We start from the raw sequence: 15,097 nt of genomic DNA on the forward strand, positions 1-15,097 counted from the left end.
TAAATATTTAAATATATATATACATATATATACAAAACAGAGCAAAAAACCTTAGCTCCAATGTCAAAATTCTCTGAAGAAAATCACAGTCAGAGGGGAGGTTGGTCTTGGTGCACTCAGGTGGGAAAAAGACTAAGGAAAAGAGTAGGGCATATAATGAAAAAATGCAAACGTTAAGCTCTGTGGGCCAGTTACATACAGTGATCACTACTGCTTTCTACATATGCAGAAGAGTGAAAGTAATGTGTTGGCATAGATATTATTAAGTTTTAATTAAGTTACTCTCAGAAATAACACACAAACTGATCATCTACTCAAACATCTCAATTAAGAATGCATAAAAGAGCATTCCTTCCAGCCCTTTGTCAGTTTTGTATCAAATGATCCAGGCAGCTGAACTAGTTCAAAGACTCTACATGGAATAAATAAGCCTAAGGCTTGTTGCAAGTTTTCTGTAGAGATACTACAATGTGACTTTTTTGTTTGTTTTTTTTTAAGTTTGTTTTTACTCTTTATTTATTGGATAGAGACAGCCAGAAATCAAGAGGGAAGGGGTTAATAGAGAAGGAGAGAGACAGAGAGACACCTGCAGCACTGCTTCACCACTCACAAAGCTTTCCCCCTGCAGGTGAGAACTGGGGGCTCAAACCCAGTTTGCGCACTGTAATACATATGCTTAACCATGTGCGCCACCACCCGGCCCCTAAAAGGGTGACTTTAAAAAAAAAAAAAAGTCAGCCACCTTCAGAAAGAAGTAGAGCTGGACACCACATCTGCAATTTTTCCACCACAACTAGGTAGACAAAGATAGAGACAGATACACAAGAGAGTGTCCTCTGCAAACAGGCAAATATTAATTAATGGTGCTTAAACCAAACTTGCCTCTACACTTCTAATGAGAAATACAATGGATTATTAGTTTAAGGCTGACTGTACATTTCATTACCACTCTCAGCATGAGAAACTACTGGTTACACCTAGAAATTCAAACATACTTGATTCATGATCATTGAAAGCCCCAGTCAATACAAACTCTTTGACTTATGACAAATAAGTTGTTTTGGCAAATACAAACAGAGGTTGTATGTCTAATATCCTGCAGGGAGAAAGGAAGGAAGAAAGAAAGAAAGAAAGAAAGAAAGAAAGAAAGAAAGAAAGAAAGAAAGAGAAAGAGAGAGAGAGAAAGGAAGGAAGGAAGGAAGGAAGGAAGGAAGAAAGGGAGAGAGAGAGAGAGAAAGAAAGAAAGAAAGACAGAAAGAAGTGAATGAGGGAGGGAGGGAGGAAGAAAGGGTGAGAGAGAGAGAAAGAAAGAAAGACAGAAAGAGGTGAATGAGGGAGGGAGGGAGGGAGGAAGGAAGGGAGAGAGAGAGAGAAATAGAGGAAGGAAGGAAGAAAGGAGGCTTTAGCTGGTGATAGGTCTCTGCTCTGATGAATTCCACTCTTCAAAAACCATTCAAAGGGGCTAGGGAGAAAGTATGGTGGCAATGCAAAATGACTTTCATGTCTGAGGCACCAAATGTCCCAGGTTCAATCCACAGGACTGCCATAAGCCAGAAACTAGTAGCTCCCCAGTTAAAACAAAGAAAAGAAAGAAAGAAGAGGGTCAGACAGGTAGTTTACTGGGTAGGTTATCTAGCCCAGGTTCAACCCAAACGTCACATAGGAGATGTTATGGCATTTGAGGAAGCTCAGGTGCTGTAGTGTCTTTCCCACTCAATGTCTCTCTATCTGTATGAAAAAGTGATCAATAGGGAGTCCAGCGGTAGTCCAGTGGGATAAGTGCACGCGGCGCAAAGCTCAAGGACTGGCTCAAGGATCCCGGTTCAAGCACCCGGCTCCCCACTTGTAGGGGAGTCGCTTCACAAGTGGTGAAGCAGGTCTGCAGGTGTCTATCTTTCTCTCCCCCTCTCTGTCTTCCCCTCCTCTCTCCATTTCTCTCTGTCCTATCTAAAAATGACAACATCAGTAACAACAACAATGATAACTGCAACAACAATAAAAAACAACAAGGGCAACAAAAAGGAAAAATAGATAAATAAATAAATAAATATAAAAAATAAAAAGAAAATTTAAAAAAAAAAAAAGAAAAAGTGACCAAGGGCAATAAAACCACACATGTGAAGGGCCCTGGATCTTCAAAATCAAAAAATAAAACAAGGCCAGGGGAGAGAGGATAATGGTTATGCAAACAGACTCTCATGTCTGAGACTCCCAGGTCTCAGGTTCAAACTCCATAAGCCAAAGCTGAGCAATGCCCCGGCAAAACAAATAAAACCTCATTCTAGACTTGTATGTCCTAAACTACCCTCCATGAAACAGCAAGAATCTGAGATACTAATATTCTTTTCGTAGATACTTGTATTATCATATAATGTATTTTCCTAATTTTTCAAGTTTAATATTTTATTTTTGACATTTCACAAAACTGAAAATCTTAGAATGCTGAAAAATTTTGCTAGCTAAATCTCCCTCCCAAGATACACACACACACACACACACACACACACACACGCACGCGCACACACACACACACACACACGCGCGCACACACACACACAATTTAATTAAGGCTCTATTTTACACCCATTGGCTAAAACTTGGAGGAAACATGATAAGCTTGGAAAAAATAATTTTTGTATTGCTTGTGTGGATTCATTCTGTGCATTATCTTATTGAAGTCTCAGAAAAAGTCCTACACTTAAAAAACAATGTGGTTAACTGTAAAACATTAATCCCCCAATAAAGAAAATTTTTTTAAAATGTGGTTGGCTTTATTTACCCCCATGTTTCCCAAATCTATTTGCCCACAGATCCTCCTCCATTAATGAATTTATAAATAGCATTTCATGAGACTTGTGTTCTAAACATGAATTCTGGGATAGACTGTTCATTCCTTCATCACCCTTGGCCAAGACTCTTGTCAGCATTACCAAGACCCAGTAGCAATCAATAAATGGCACTTAAAATGTTTTAGGGTCAACAGCACTGAATAGATGACCCAACACTCTCTGTACATGGAAAATCCCAACTAGGCCAGAGACAGATTTATTCCGCTTGGGAAACATCTGTCGTGTATCTAGACTGATTGCTTTTTCCTACACATGATGCACAGCTTTGTCTGTTTCAAATGCCTTTATGATGTGAGAAATGAAGAGACTGAATTGAAGCCATCTGCATTGTAGGATGGGATGCACCATTTGGTGAAAGGAGTCCCTTTACATTTTCTAACGTGAGGGAAGAGAAATCAATTATCTTCTAGAACTAGGTCTTAAATCTACCTGCTCAGCAAGTTTCTGTTGGTGCCTCCTTGTGAAACTGAATAATAGAAGTCATATGGCAAAATCAGGCAGAAGGAGAATCTGAAAGCAGAAACTCAAAACGGATTTGATGACATGGTACTGCGAAATACAAGGGTCCATTTCTGGCCCAGGGCAAATCCCAAATCAACTCATTCACACTGTACAATATGATAGCCTATTAACTTAATTTTTATAAGAGAGATTAAAATATGAAAATAAGATTAAATAATTGTGATATTTTATTTTAAAATATACTCAACTCTGTCTGGTAGGCCCACCAGCCCAACACCTGTCACCTACTACTTTTATTTGTTTTTTTTTTATGCCTCCAGGGTTATTGCTGGGGCTCAGTGCCTGCACCATGGATCCACTGCTCCTGGAGGCCACTTTTTATTTTTCCCCCTTTGTTGCCCTTGTTGTTGTAGCCCTGCTGTGGTTATTATTGTTGTTGATGTCGTTCCTTGTTGGATAGGACAGATACAAATGGAGAGAGGAAGGGAAGACAGAGGGGGAGAGAAAGATAGACACCCGCAGACCTGCTTCACCGCCTGCGAAGCGACCCTCCTGCAGGTGGGGAGCTGGGGCTCGAACCAGGATCTTTACCTCAGTCCTTGTGCTTTGTGCCACGTGCGCCTAACCCGCTGCACTACCGCCCGACCCCCTCCCTGTTTGTTTGTTTTTGTCATTGTTACTGCCTCACTGTGGTCAGCTGACTTTTTCAGAGAGAGGAAAACACCACAGCATAAAGCTTCCTCCAATTAGTCAGGGTCAGAATCAAACCTGAATAGCATGCATGGTAAAGCATGTGCAGCACAGAGGTGAACTATTTTGCTGGCACCTGTCACTTAAAAATGACTGTTAAATAGGGTTAAAGAGTAGGAAAGCTATCAAGGGAGGGGAGGGGAAATGGAGTTCTGGTGGTGGGAATTGTGTGGAGTTGTACCAATTTTATCCTATGGTTTTTTCAGTGTTTTCTTTTTATAAATAAAATAAAATAAAATAAATGATTGTTTTATTAGTGATTTAATAGTGTTTCACATGAATATAAGACTATATGGGTTATAGTTCTATACCACCTGCTTCTTTTATACCAACAACATCAGATACCTGGGATCTTGTCAGAAATGCCAAATCTCAGAGGCCATCATGAATCCACTTGACCAAGATCTGGGTTATCTCATACACCAGTCAGTCTAGAAAAGCACTGATCAGGGCTGGGTGGTGGTGCACCTGGTTGAGTGCACACGTTACAGTGTGCAAGGACCTGGGTTCGAGCCCCAAGTCCCCACCTGCTTCACAAGTGGTGAAGCAGTGCTGCAGGTGTCTCTCTGTCTCTCACCCTCTCTAGCCCTCCGTTCCCTCTCGATTTCTGACTGTCTCTATCCAATCAATCAATAAATAAATTAATTAATTTAAAAAAAAGAAAAGCACTGATCTAGAGGAGGCAGCCTCGTTTTCTATTTACTATTTATCAGAGCCTAGTAGTGTGAAGTTAGGTGTTAACTTCTGAAGATAGATAAATTATATTATTTCTGTCTGCTAGACATGCAAGTGACTTCTCCTCAGTAGAAAAGATAACTTGAGCTTATGCACTGAGTATTTTTTTTTTGGTTTGTAAAATATAAATCATTTTGTACCTTAGTCCAGGAGGCTTCTTTCTTTCAGTGACTATATAGTTTGAATCCTTCAAATACTTCTTTGAACTAGATTTACGTTCCTGCCTTGCTCTCATTAATGAGTTAAATAAGTCCTGTGCTTTTAGAAGATATGCATGACCACCATGCTTGTAGTTGTTTAAAGTAATAATTCAAACAATAATGATGATGATGATATTATAATTCAAAACCAGTCACTTAAATGCAATGATATGTTTATCCCTAGTGAACACTGTAATGGCTACTTTTTCATCTTGGGAAGAAATGTGTGTTTTTTTTCCAGTTGTCCAGTGCACAGTGAGAACATTCTCTATAGCAAAAAAATGAATCTTGTACGGGTTGGTTGCTCAAAGGTGGTATAGTCTAAGATAAAATCTAACTTTAAATTCTAAGGCTGGCAATGACAACTCACAATCCTGTTGCAATCTGCAGATACAATTCGTAGCCAAAAAACATTCTGTGTTTTGTTTTGGTTTTAATTTTTTCATCTGAATGTCTTTCAGTGTAATATGTATTCTCCAGTTCTCCAAAGGCTCCAATATTCCTTATTATCTTATATCAGGCTATTTCATCCATATTTGCTATCTACCTGGCTGCTAAAGGCAATATAAATTTACAGCCCTTAAAGAAGACACTAATCTATCAAATTCAATTAAACTAGCACTACAGTGAGAAGTGGCTGGTCTCAGAATTATAGAACACTCTAAATAGCCCTTATTGGGAATATTTTTGCATATCTATCATGCACAGACCCAGGACAGCTATGATGAGTGTAAAAAGAGTGCAGCTGCCAAAATCAGTAGCCTTATTCATTATCCTCCAGAGGGCAAATTATTTACATGTATAACAATGCATTTGAAATGCATTTAGCCAGCATCATCATCAATTTCCCCAAATACAAAAGAGGTTTGTTTAAATGGTTCTCAGGGTGTGAAACCATTGCCCACATAAATAGTGGAGATAGCTGCATTCTCAAAACTGAGCATTATTAAAATGTCAAAATAAATACCATACAGAAATATAGCAAAGAGAGGCAATCACTACTGGCAATAACCTGGTCCCTCTGAAATCAGACCCAGAAGTTCAAATTTGGCTCTGGACCAAACTGAATTTGGCAGTGCCAATTAGTTCTAGTCAAGATTGTTTTCTTCCTCAGATGGATTCGTTGACAGCATATCACAGAAAGTTATTGAGTGTCTGCTTTCACCAGGAGTGACTCTCTTTTTTATAAGTGCTTAAATCCACCAGACAAGGAAAAGCAGGCACAATATAAACAGAGTCATTAATAACATAAACCTCACCTAGGGTAGAAGAAAAATATGGCCTGTCTCATTGTTCTGCATAAATAGTGATTTCTGTGGTTTTTCCATTTGTCCGCTCTATGGATTTTCCTCCTTTCAGTGCATCTCATCTCTCATTTTGCTCTAGTACTTCTTCATGGGACTTAATGGGAACAACTTTGAGGAAATCAGCTAGTTGCACCTCCATTTCTCATCTGGACTGCTAAGAAGTTGTCCCCCAACCTTTGCTGGCAAGGCCACAGCCTCTTGTTCTTAATTTCTGACTCTTTGCATCAGGGCAGTTAAACTTAGTCTTTGTCTACTGTCTATGGTATAAGGGTCATTAATATGTATGTCACCCAATAGGTTCTACTTTGAGATTTCCTGGCTAGATTCTAAATGTGTTTGCTTTGAAGATCATCTTCCAGCAGGGAGATAGCACAACAGACTCTCATGCCTGAGGCTCAAAGGTTCCAGATTCAGTCTCTAGCACCATCATAAACCAGCCCTAAGCATTATTCTGATTTAAAAAAATCTTATAGCAGTTTCCATGTACTCTGTGTTCAACTGAGGAAGAGGATGTGGTTTTCCAAGTCAGTAGCCGATTTAGCTCATTTCAGGAACTCGTCCCCACGCCAAACTCCTCATACCTCTCTATTCTTCATATCACACAAAAGTGCTTTCAAACTTCACTTTGGTCAGCAAAAACATCTTTCAAAGTAAGTGGGAAGTCTACAAGATAGAAAAATAATTGGAACTGCAAAGCTTGTGAGAGACAGAACTCCAAGGGAGCTGGGATGGAGGTTTATATGACATTGGAAGAAGAGGGATAAGTGCATCAGGTAAACCCATGGTGAGATACCCCACCCCCACTCTCTCATTTAAAAAAGATTCCAAATCCTTTACACTGGAGTTTTTTGCAACGTCAAACTCTCTTGGGTTTTGTTTTGTTTAACTGTCAAAGTCACTGCAAGATGCCAGGCAGGCTGGGCCCATGAGGGTGGGGTCCTTCCTAACATGTCACTAGTCATTTCCCAAATACAGAAGAACCTTTCCCAATGGCTTTTGCTCTAAATCAGAATCCCAGTCTCTAATACTGAACTCAGAATTCACACTCATTAAGATTCAACTTGAGCTTAAAACAGATTTACTAGCTTTTTACCACCCTAAAGTCCCTATTCTCACCTGCTCTATTCCTACCTTCTGGTTCCTATTTATTAAACATTTAGTCCTGCCTCATAAGTTACTGCCTTTCAGACACTAAGTTGCAGATGCTACTATGATTCCATCCTAAACTTCATCAGCAGATAACCTCACCAATGTGTACCAGAACCTCATCTCTCTGGAGTCCTAACCCACTAGGGGAAGATAGAAACAGACTGGGGTTTATGAATCAACCCACCAACATCCATGCCCAGAAGAGAAGCAGTTACAGAAGCTACAACTCCATCTTTTGCATCCCAAAAAGAATTTTGGTCCATACTCTCAGAGGGGGAGAAATGTTAGGTGAAGATGACTAGAGGACTCTGAAATCCAATTCCATCAGGACCCAGAGAAAGAGAAAGAAGAGGGGAAAAAAAGGAAAGGCATTCAGAAGTGGTAATAGGTGTAGCTGTGACTTAGAAGAGAAGGCAGTGTTAGGCAGCCCTGCTCCATCCTCCATTGATGATAGTATGGCCTATTTACATAATCATTGTTTTGCCTTCTTTCTACCTTGAGACCTGCCCTGCCTGCAGGGTACATTAATCCGACCAGTTTAAGCCCTAGCAACTATTGCTACGGAAGCTTTCTATCTTCCCACTCATTCTTTTCTCCACCCCCTTTCCCAGCCATCTCCGTTCCTGAATTGCCACTTCCGGTTTTACCCTATAAAGCCCACTTCTGTTCCTGGTTTCACTCTCTTTTCTCTCCTGTGTCCCTGGAGAAAGGCTGGAGTGCAGAGTGGGAGGCGGCCATTGCAGTTTGGTGCCATGTGACTTAACCCGCTATGCTCACACCCGACTCTGGAGCGTCCGCATGAATAAAGAATTGTATTACCATGCTGCCACAAGTTCCTGGTCTCTCTCTTGCCACGCAATCCCAGCAGGCAGGACCATAGGAAAAAAAAATGGCCAAAGATATATAGATATAGATATAGATATAGATATAGATATAGATATAGAGATATACAGATAGTTGTAGAAATGATAGTCAACCCATACCTATAACCTTGAGAGAACCACTGCTGTTTCCAGTGGAAGGAATAGGGACTTAGAATTCTGGTGGGGGGACAATGTGGAATTGTACCCCTGTTACTTTATAATTTTGTAAATCAATAATAATAAAATAAAATAAACAAATAAATAGATTCACCTTGAATCCACATTACCTATATATCCACCCTGGTAAAAATAGATAAAAACTGATACTGACTGGGTTTTCTGTGCTTTTATGAAATAGATCCCATGTTCCTAAAAGCAGTCTTTTCTTCCTCTCTGTCTCTCTCTCCCCCCGCTTCCTTACCATAGCACTGTTCAGTTCTGGCTTATGATGGAGTTAGTGATTGAACTTGGGACTTATGAGCCCTGGGCATGAAAGTCTATTTTGTAAACTGCTGTGTTATTTCCCTGAACAGAAGTCTCTGCTTATCCGTAAACCTCATGGTCACTGTTTACTGGAACTGACTTTTGTAGAAAAGCAGGAGCATGCCAAGAAAAGTGAAATGAAAATAAAGGAATAGAAGAAGCATGATTAATGATCTAAGAACCTCTAACAGATGGAAATGTTTTTAGCTGTTGGAGTTAGGGCAACCCATAGCCAAGGGTATTAAAACCATGCTAAGGAATGCAACTTCCAAAGGAAAACTTGAACATTCTACAAATGTATTGACCCTAGTAAAATGAGTTTTAGAGTTAAAAACTAAGGTAGGTTTTTGTTGCTGATGTTGATCTGGAAAGAAAAACACAGTAGCTCACTAAGGCACATAGCCATAAAGATGCTGAGCTTAAATCCAGAAACATGTGTAAGACTCAATGACCATTTCCTATATCCTAAAGCCATTTATCCATGTGATGCTTTTTGTTGTTCTTCCTGCTGAATCAACTCCTTTATAAATTAGAATTCATGATGTATTATAAAAACTTGCTATAAAAAGGCCCTGATCCTAAAGGGGCACTCCATTGTTCATTCCCTCTCGTTATGGGGGTGCACATTCAGTGGAGACACCTCTAACATCTCAGTAAGACATATAACTTATGTCTCTCTGCATAATGTTTTTGAGATCATACATCAGGAGACCACATCACCAAAGTTCCATTCAATACAGTGGAGGTTCAGTTCAAACATAGGTTATGCACATGGCAAAGAGCCACTACACACATGAACTACACTAGCCCTATCTGGAGTCCTCTGAAATGAGTGTAAGGTAAAGTATATGAGTCTGCTAGATCTGGCTCTTCAGTATCTTAAGTTACATCAACATTATACCTTTTCTTTCAAATTGCTTAGTTTAAGAAGAATGTTACTTGTCAACGCCCATGTTCAGGCGGGGAAGCAATTACAGAAGCCAGAGCTTCAACCTTCTGCATCCCACAATGACCTTGGGTCCATACTCCCAGAGAGTTAAAGAATAGGAAGGCTATCTGAGAAGGGATGGGATGCAGAGTTCTGGCGGTGGGAATTGTGTGAAGCTGTACCCCTCTTATCCTATGGTTTTGTCAATGTTTCCTTTTTATAAATAAATTTTTTTTTAAAAAAAGAATCTTACTGAAACCAGTCATCAATTAAATCTTTTTTTTAATTTTATGTCTAATAATTGTTTAGCCTTACTGTTTTCTTACTAATTCAAGTTCCATCTGACCACAACCCTATTGGTTAATCAGAGATAGCCCCAATTACTCTTACTTTACCATTAAAGCATAACTTTTACTATCACTTAAGATTTTTAGGAAAGAAACATCAAATTGGAAGTAGAGGCTGCAAACCATAGCACATAAACCAAAGCTGGCCCACCATCAGATTTTGTGAATGAAGTTTTCTTTTTTATTTTATCTTATTTATTTTCCCTTTTGTTGCCCTTGTTTTATTGTTGTACTTATTATTATTGTTATCATTGATGTTGTCATTGTTAGATAGGACAGAGAGAAATGGAGAAAGGAGGGGAAGACAGAGAGGGGGAAAGAAAGACAGACACCTGCAGACCTGCTTCACCGCCTGTGAAGTGACTTCCCTGTAGGTGGGAAGCCAGGGGCTCGAACTGGGATCCTGATGCTGGTCCTTGTGCTTCACACCATGTGCGCTTAACCCACTGTGCTACCGCCCAACTCCCGTGAATGAAATTTTCTTAGAACACACACATTCATTCATTTACAGATTTTCTATAGTTCATGTTGGACCTCCGTGGCTGAGTGAAATAGTTGTAATGGGTTACCCACAAGTCTAAAATATTTATGATGTTGTCAATCCCTGAACAAGAAAGACAGCATATAAATACTAGGTGACTAATAAGTCAAGAACACAGAATCCTTCAAAAGGACACAACATGAGAAGAAGTACAATCACTATTTCCACTCCAAACTAATGCATTGTAATTAATAGTCACAAACTCCATTACAGATGAGCACAAATGGAACTGTTAACTCACTGTAGCTAGCTTCTGAACATCTTCATCTGATGCTCCCAGAGATGCCAGGCCGATTTCCTGTGAAAACTGAGCAAACTTGGGATCTGCGAGTAGCGGAACATGTCCCAGGAGTTCATGGCATGTGTCCCTGGCAAGAAAAAGGGAAAAGAAGGAAATGTTATAAAAGGGGCTTTGAACAACAACTTAGAGATCAAGATTTAAAATTCTAAATATAAGTCCAGAGGAATCCCACTGCATAGGGAATGCCTTGCAAACAGCCTGGGTTTGAGCCCTGACATCAAATGGAAGAAGCCCCGCAGAGCTATAGGAAGCTCTGATGCTATGGTGTCGCTCCTTTTCTCTGTGTATCTCTTTTTAGCTCTACCTGAATGAAAAGGTTGACCTAGAAGCATTGAAACTGTGCATGTGTGAGACTCCAGCTCAACACATACACACTGAAAAAAATCCTAACTACAATCATGTTATTGTAATTTATTATTATTATCAAATTTTAGCAATTCAATGACTTTTTACTACATTTAATATCTCTGAAATCCACCTGCGCCTTACAATCAGTGGCATCTTACATAATATGGCATATAATAATTTTAATGAAAAATAATAAGTGACTGTTTTAAGTGCTTGCTTTATGTCAAGTATGTAATAAGCTCTTGGTTACAACATAAATAGAAACTATATATTATGTATAATCTCTTTTAGTCCTCAATAGAAATTCAGACAACTTAAGCAACTTATTAGGATAAGATCCTATAGATCAATGATGAGCAAATTGAAGCTGTTGGTTAAATCTGGCTCACTGTCTATTTTTTTTTATTTTTTTATATTTATTTATTTATTTATTTTCCCTTTTGTTGTTTAACATTGTTGTGGTTATTGATGTTGCTGTTGTTGGATAAGACAGAGAGAAATGGAGAGAGGAGGGGAAGACAGAGGGGGGAGAGAAAGATAGACACCTACAGACCTGCTTCATCGCTTGTGAAGCGACTCCCCTGCAGGTGGGGAGCCAGGGGCTCGAACCGGGATCCTTACGTCGGTCCTTGTGCTTTGCGCTACATGCACTTAACCTGCTGTGCCACCTCCTAACTCCTCACTGTCTGTTTTTGTTAATAATGTTTTATTGGAACATAGTCATGCAATTCATCTTCCTGTTATCCTAAATCCTTTGACTAACAATTATAAAGTAGCTGTGACTGAGACAGGACATATTTATTTACTAGTAAATAAATTAGGGTTCATATAGGCTATTTGCAAATGCATAGCAGTAACATCAGTGCTTGAATCCAGCTCACCAAAATTTCTAAGTTCTTACTCTGAACTCTTAAGTCTCACTGCATCTCAGGATGATGGTTTGGTGAAGGATGAAATTCAAGGACACCTATCTTGGGGAAATGTGGAAATGTACCCTTGTAACAAGAAATATTCTTTTTCTACTAATGTTATCACAGGGGTTCAGTACCAGCATGACTCCACCACTCCAGGTAGCCTTTTTATCGTTTCACCTTTAGCTAGCAAGGGAGAGACAGAGAGATACAGAAGAGATAGGGGAGGGGAGGTACCATAGCACCTCTTCACTGCTCATGAAGTTTCCCCTCCCCCTACAGGTACTCCCAGGTGGTGGCCAATGACTTGAACCAAGGTTCTTGCTTGTGGTAACATGTGCACTCTACCAGATGAGGCAACTCCCAGACACCTATGTCAACATTCTTGATCGATGTTGACTGATACTAAAGTTGAAAAAAAATGTAATTATCTGCAAGATGCAATGAAGTGCAATACAATATTTAATTAACTAATTAATTAAAAGTTGCACTGCATCCCATCTTATATTTTGCTAAGCAATGGGAAACAGAAGAAGAGGATCGTATTGTCATTAGAATAGTTTTCCCCACAGACAAATTTACCTGCCCATAACACAAGCAATTCCAGGGACCCAGCACTTTAGCAGGCCCTCCCAGTCCTCAGCTTTTGATTAGTCTGGGCTTGGTCAATAATATAGAAGCTTAGAATCCCATTCAGTTGCCTGAGCTTCCCTTTGGAGCTGGATAACCAGGCAAAAGGTAGGTGTGTGTCACAATGAGGCGAGGCAGATGCCTTCGTAAGTCACTGCTGTGAATCATGGGCTGTTCACTGATACCAGGATATATTGGAATCAATTCCTCTATGACTCTCTGGGAATGGATCAAGAAGCAGCAATATTTTATCATCTTGACAAAAACTAATTAGCCAGGCAGTAATTGAAAGATGTTTTCTGATTTCACTTGGGCTCCTCTGAAGTATATCACCTCAAATAGGTGCTCTAATATAAATGCCAGGTGCCATCCCTATTATAACAAGTGTAAAGCAGATTAGGTGGTCATGTGGTTGAAGCAAGTGAATAGTGGTCAAGGGCACAAAATTGATGGCCACAGAAAGAGAAGGGCAATATTCAATCAACAAATATTGTGGCCACAACTTTAACCACAACCCTAATCTTGGCCAGTTAATTCATAGATACATCAAGTTGAATGAGTACCCAAGTGAGAATATGTAGACATGACAGTAAAAGAAACTCTAACTTAATTTCCTGTCAACTGTGTGCCGACGGTTTTCCTTTTGCACATAAACTGAACTTGTGGAAAAAAAATCTATATTGGCTATTCTCCAATTATATTGCTTAAGGCAGATAATCTGACATCTGGAATTTAAGGGCAAAAGGGAAATTTAAACAAAATCCAAGTTTCATTTTATCCATGTAGAAATTAAAGACACAAACAGAAAAGGAGAGCTAGCATATACTGAGTAACTGTGACATGTTGGGTAGTGCAGTAGCCACATTAAGTAGTTTGACATTCATTTACAAGGAAAAATTACTATTCTCACTTGACAAATGATAAAATTAAAATTTAGTAAATACATTCTGAGGCATCTTTCCCAAGGTCACAATGTTAATAAGAAAACAGAGGCAATTTTTGAAATCAAATTTCTCTGCCTCAGAATTACGTCCTTTTTGATGTTTTAACTTGTAGATGTGGAGTAGATGGAGGACAGGGGAGTGGGGTGGCAGACGGCAGAGCTCAGGTTGTGGGTTTAATCAAGTTAACATAAATAAAAATGTGGTCAATAAATCTGAAGTCTCTTTTCCTTTCATACAGTGATTCTCGATTACTCAAAAAAACTACATATGTCAATGACTGGGTCCAACTTAAAAGCAATTAAATCAGACTCTCTGGGACAATCTAAGCATCTGTGTTGTGTTCTGTTTTTGCTTTGCTTTGCTTTGCTTCGCTTTGTTTTTATCATTACTGGACCTTCACCACTCTGGTCTGTTTTTTTTTTTTTTTTTAAGGTACAAGGTGAGAGACCACAAGAAGGGGAGAGACAACACAGCACTGGAACATTTCCTCCAGAGCTGTGGGGCCCAGGTCTTGAACCTGAGTGAGACACATGGCAAAACAGAATCCTTTCCAGGTGAGCTATCTCACCAACCCAGCATCAGCTGTGTTTTCTGAAAGCTCTCCAGGTGATAGAACACAGCCAAAATGGAGACCCGCCCCCATGACTGAGGAAGTTTAGTTCCCTACTAGGAGGTTTTAAGCAGTCATTACTTACCAAAGTGAGTACTACTGAGATTTCCAAGTTTAATTCCACTCTAATACTAGTGAAGAAAGTATTCTATATTCATTTCTATTATGGGTTAACACTTCTATGTCAGAGTTGACCCTACAGACTCACACCTGTTATCATTGCTTTAAGGGCATGCAGTCTACACTGATGTTTGAATTGAGATCAGGAGACACACCACGGATAAATATGAATGAACCCCACTGTGGCCTATACCGTAAATATTCAAACACCCCAGCTGATCCTGGCAGAATACGTGACAACAATAATCCCACATTACACCAAATGTCAAACTTCAGGGAAATGCTGAAGACAGTTAATATTTGTTCATAATATGAATAAACAAGGGAAGCAGGGAGTAAAATAATGACTATTATGACCAAGATGTATAGAAAGCTTGTTGGGAGCCAGAGACTGTGCTAATGTGAGACTGGTTGTGGCTCTTACAGTAGTGAAACCTTGGTACAACACTAACTCATTTTTGAAATTCACCTCCAGAGCCCTAACCCACTAGAGAAAGACAGAAACAAGCTAGGAGTACGGATCGAACTGCCAACATCCATGTTCAGTGAAGCAATTACAGAAGCCAGACCTTCCACCTTCTGCACACCATAAAGAATTTTGGTCTATACTTCCAGAGGG

The 15,097-nt window shown here is 39.5% G+C and overlaps 1 protein-coding gene across 1 annotated transcript in view; it reads right to left on the minus strand.

Annotated features, from left to right (window-relative positions):
* TPH2 (tryptophan hydroxylase 2) overlaps positions 1 to 15,097 on the minus strand; it is a 125,797-nt gene that overhangs the window by 44,956 nt on the left and 65,744 nt on the right. Inside the window, exon 8 of the mRNA XM_007531276.2 lies at positions 10,856 to 10,982. Coding sequence (XP_007531338.1) covers positions 10,856 to 10,982 — 127 coding nt within the window. The remainder of the gene's footprint in view (positions 1 to 10,855; positions 10,983 to 15,097) is intronic.

The sequence above is a fragment of the Erinaceus europaeus genome, chromosome 7 (assembly GCF_950295315.1).
Source record: "Erinaceus europaeus chromosome 7, mEriEur2.1, whole genome shotgun sequence".
In the NCBI taxonomy this organism is placed as follows: Eukaryota; Metazoa; Chordata; class Mammalia; order Eulipotyphla; family Erinaceidae; genus Erinaceus; species Erinaceus europaeus.